Genomic DNA, 3549 nt, shown 5'->3' with positions numbered 1-3549 from the left:
CATGTCGTATATGGTTCAGATCGGTCTATATTTAGATATAGCTACCAAAAAGACCAATATTTTGTTCTACAAAATTGAACAATGACTTGTACTTATTGTACCACTCAATTTCCATCATCGGATTATGTCGAAAGGTGGTTTACATATATATCCGAGATGGTGGATATCTATTCTCACGAGTGGATTTCGAACAGCTGATAAGCGATTATGCACACGAATGCCATAATTCGGCATAATGCGGTAATTCGGCCCCAAGGATTCGGAGTAGAGAAATTTTTGCTCGACTCCGGAAAGTATATTTCTTGAATTAAACACCATTCATACTCTTTTATGTTTTTATATCCATAACCATTGGAAAGGGGGTATATTAATTAAATCCTTCCGTTTGCAACTTATCGACATATCCAGTTTCGACCCATCATATTATATATATTCTTTATCATCGGAAAAAATTCGGATCGCATTTACATATAGCTGCGATGTAGACCAATCTACCGATTTAAGGTCTTGAGCAAACTAAATATGTCCGATTTATCCAATTATTATACGATTTTGCTGAAATTTGAAACAGTGGGTAGTATCAGTGGTAGTGCCTCAAACTCCTTTCCAAATATGGTCCCGATCAGATTGCAAAGGGTGTTTGCACATTTTGTAAAATTTCTACTTATTGATTGATTTTTCTGAAACTGTAAATTCAATTACGTCCTTCAATCACCATACCGAATATGATCAAATATTGTATGTAGATATTGCTACTATCTAAAATGATCTGGGCGTTTTACTTCTTATGTTTTCCAAATTCAACTTTAATATTTAAATAAAGAATAAACAAATGAAACCGCAAATCATATTAGTTTCATGTGCCGAGCAATTTCAGCAAAATCGGGTAATAAATCCACATATAATAGTAATAAGCCTTAAACCAGAAGAAGTGGTCCAAAGACGACTATATAAAACCTACCCACCACCACTTTAAATATAATCTATCTCTAACCTATCTTTAAAATTGGTCAAACTTTAATTTTGCATACCTTTTAAAATGTTGAATATAACCTTGTAAAATTTTGTTACGATAGGACAAAATTTTTGATTTTCTACGGCCTTAAAAGGCCATATCATATGAAGAATATATATGGAAATTATATCTAAATCAGGACCGATTTTAATGGAATTTTGCAAGTATCGGGACATCAAATAAAACGTCTCATGCTAAATAAAATCCTATCTACGCCCCTGATGGGAGCTATATCTAAATATGGACCGATTCTGGCGAAATGTTGCACACATATGAGTACGTCAAACGAAACACCTCATGGTAAATCTTGTAAAGATCGGACCACAATTGTGGCTTCTGCAGCCTTAAAGGCCATATTGAATGAAATGTATATATGTACTAGCGGAACCGGGCCCGCTCTGCTGCGCCTTCTTTTACTTTATATGGAACAAAGCTATCCTTTGCAAATTTATTTTTAACGATTAAAGTGCTTTAAGTAAAATACCATACCATTCACTTGGTAAATACGATCCTTGAGCCAATATTGTTTATCATGTTTTTGAACGATTTATTTGATGACTTGAGGGACTGGTGTTCACCCTTTTCTTATGTGGATGATGTACAATTGCTTTTTACTTTTTTTTTTTATATGTTTTTTTTTATTATTTTATTTTTATTATTATTTATTTCATATTAGATAAACAAATTGATATTAGATAAACAAATTTTACATTTCATTATAAATTACGTCCCACGAAGCATTAAATAGCTTGTTTGTGAGAATAAGTTAAGATCTGTGATGTTATTACATAGGTTGGCCAAATTGCCTGTATACTTCATTGTTTTTGGTTAATTATTTAAGTAATATTCTTTGATTAATTTGGTTCTAATATTGTAATTTCTTTCCTTGGTTATATTTGTTGGAATTTCGTTGACGATAGTAGGTAGTGTCACAGATAGTGAGTATTTGCCATAATCGTTCTTGAATTTCGGCACCATATATTTGCCTTCGATTTTTCTTCGTGTATTTTGGTTGTGATTTATTTTCTTCGCTAAACTGCCATCATCCATGAATTCTCTAACTACAGTGATGCAATAGATTTCCTTTATATTTAGTATTCCCAGATTTTGAAAGATTGGCTTTATTGAGTTTGTATTGATTTGTTGTGTTTTGTTTTGCATTTTTTTGTTTATGAGTTTCACTATCCGGGTTTGCGCTGTTTGAATGAGCCTGCAACATCTCGCATTCCCCCATGCTGTGACCCCATGACGAAGATGTGACTCGACTAATGAAAAATAGGCCTGTTTTATCACATGATATGGAGCACAGTTACCGAGATGATATAGTGCGTAGGCTGATTGTCGTAGTTTCTTTTGCAGATGCTGTATATGTACTTTCCATTTAAAACCGTCGTCCAAATGAACTCCAAGGTATTTATAGGTTTCCACTAGCTCGAGTTCTGTACTGCATTTGCCATTGCACTTGTCATGTAGGCTAACTGCATTGCAATTTTTATGTAGACATTCTGTGTCGTGATATATGATATGAATATTTGATTTTGGTATACTTTTTGGTCTGATGTGCATTACTTTGGTTTTAGATGAGTTTATGATTAAGCCGCTATCGTGACACCATCTAGTGATTATATCCAGCTCGTTTTGCAGCGTTTTTATTGCAGTATTCAATGACTTGTTGCATACTACAATGGCTGTATCGTCTGCGTATGTGAACGCGGTGCTGTTTTTAAGTTGACGTACCATCTCATTTGAGTAGATGATGTACAGGATTGGACCAAGTTTCGAACCTTGTGGTACACCGTATGGAGCATTCAACATACTACTGCTTGTGTTACTTATTTTAACACAAAACGATCTGGATGAGAGGTAGTCTGCAAACCACCTTAATGTGAGTCCTCTGATACCGCTCCTTTCGAGCATTTCTATCAATTTATCATGAGGCAATGTGTCAAAGGCCTTGCTAAAGTCGATGAATAACGCTAAGCAATTGTTGTTTTGGTCCAGTGATTCATTGATGTGATTAGAGAAGTAACCCAGGAGTTGGTTTATATTTTTTCCTTTTTGGAACCCATACTGCTCTTTGTTTATGATGTTGTATTTCTTTAAAAAACTGTTTAGTCTTCTTACAATGATTTCCTCTAATACTTTTTCAACGACTGGTAGAATAGCTATCGGTCGATAGTTATTGTAATCTGTTTTTTCGCCGCTCTTAAAAATTGGTCTTATAATGGATTGTTTCATTATGTTTGGTATGGACGATTCACTAATACTTCCATTAATAAGTTTTGTTATTATTAGTGTTAACAAATTGGCATGGTTTTTTAAGTCCACTGCTCGTATATTATCTATTCCTGCACTTTTTCTTATATTCAAGGTCTTCAGTATGTTATTAATTTCTTCTTCAGTCGCGTATTCTATATAAAGTGAGTTGTTGATTATATTTTCCGCGTTTGCATTTAATGTGGTTATTGAGCATGAGTGTACTATTTTTAGAACATTTTCATTGAATTTTAGGGCAAAGTTTTCGGTTATATCTT

At 33.8% G+C, this 3549-nt stretch overlaps 1 protein-coding gene across 1 annotated transcript in view; it reads right to left on the bottom strand.

Moving 5' to 3' along the window:
* Positions 1-1843: 1843 nt before the first annotated feature.
* Positions 1844-3549, bottom strand: part of LOC131996126 (uncharacterized) — a 2613-nt gene continuing 907 nt past the window's right edge. Inside the window, exons 2-3 of the mRNA XM_059365577.1 lie at positions 2329-3549; positions 1844-2076 (exon numbers count right to left, since the gene is read on the bottom strand). The exon at positions 2329-3549 is cut by the window's right edge and continues 144 nt beyond it. Of these exons, the coding sequence (XP_059221560.1) occupies positions 1844-2076; positions 2329-3549 (1454 nt within the window). The remainder of the gene's footprint in view (positions 2077-2328) is intronic.

The sequence above is a fragment of the Stomoxys calcitrans genome, chromosome 3 (assembly GCF_963082655.1).
Source record: "Stomoxys calcitrans chromosome 3, idStoCalc2.1, whole genome shotgun sequence".
NCBI lineage: Eukaryota > Metazoa > Arthropoda > Insecta > Diptera > Muscidae > Stomoxys > Stomoxys calcitrans.
The sequence above is the reverse complement of the archived record's forward strand: the minus strand, read 5'-3'. Positions and strand labels throughout refer to the sequence as shown.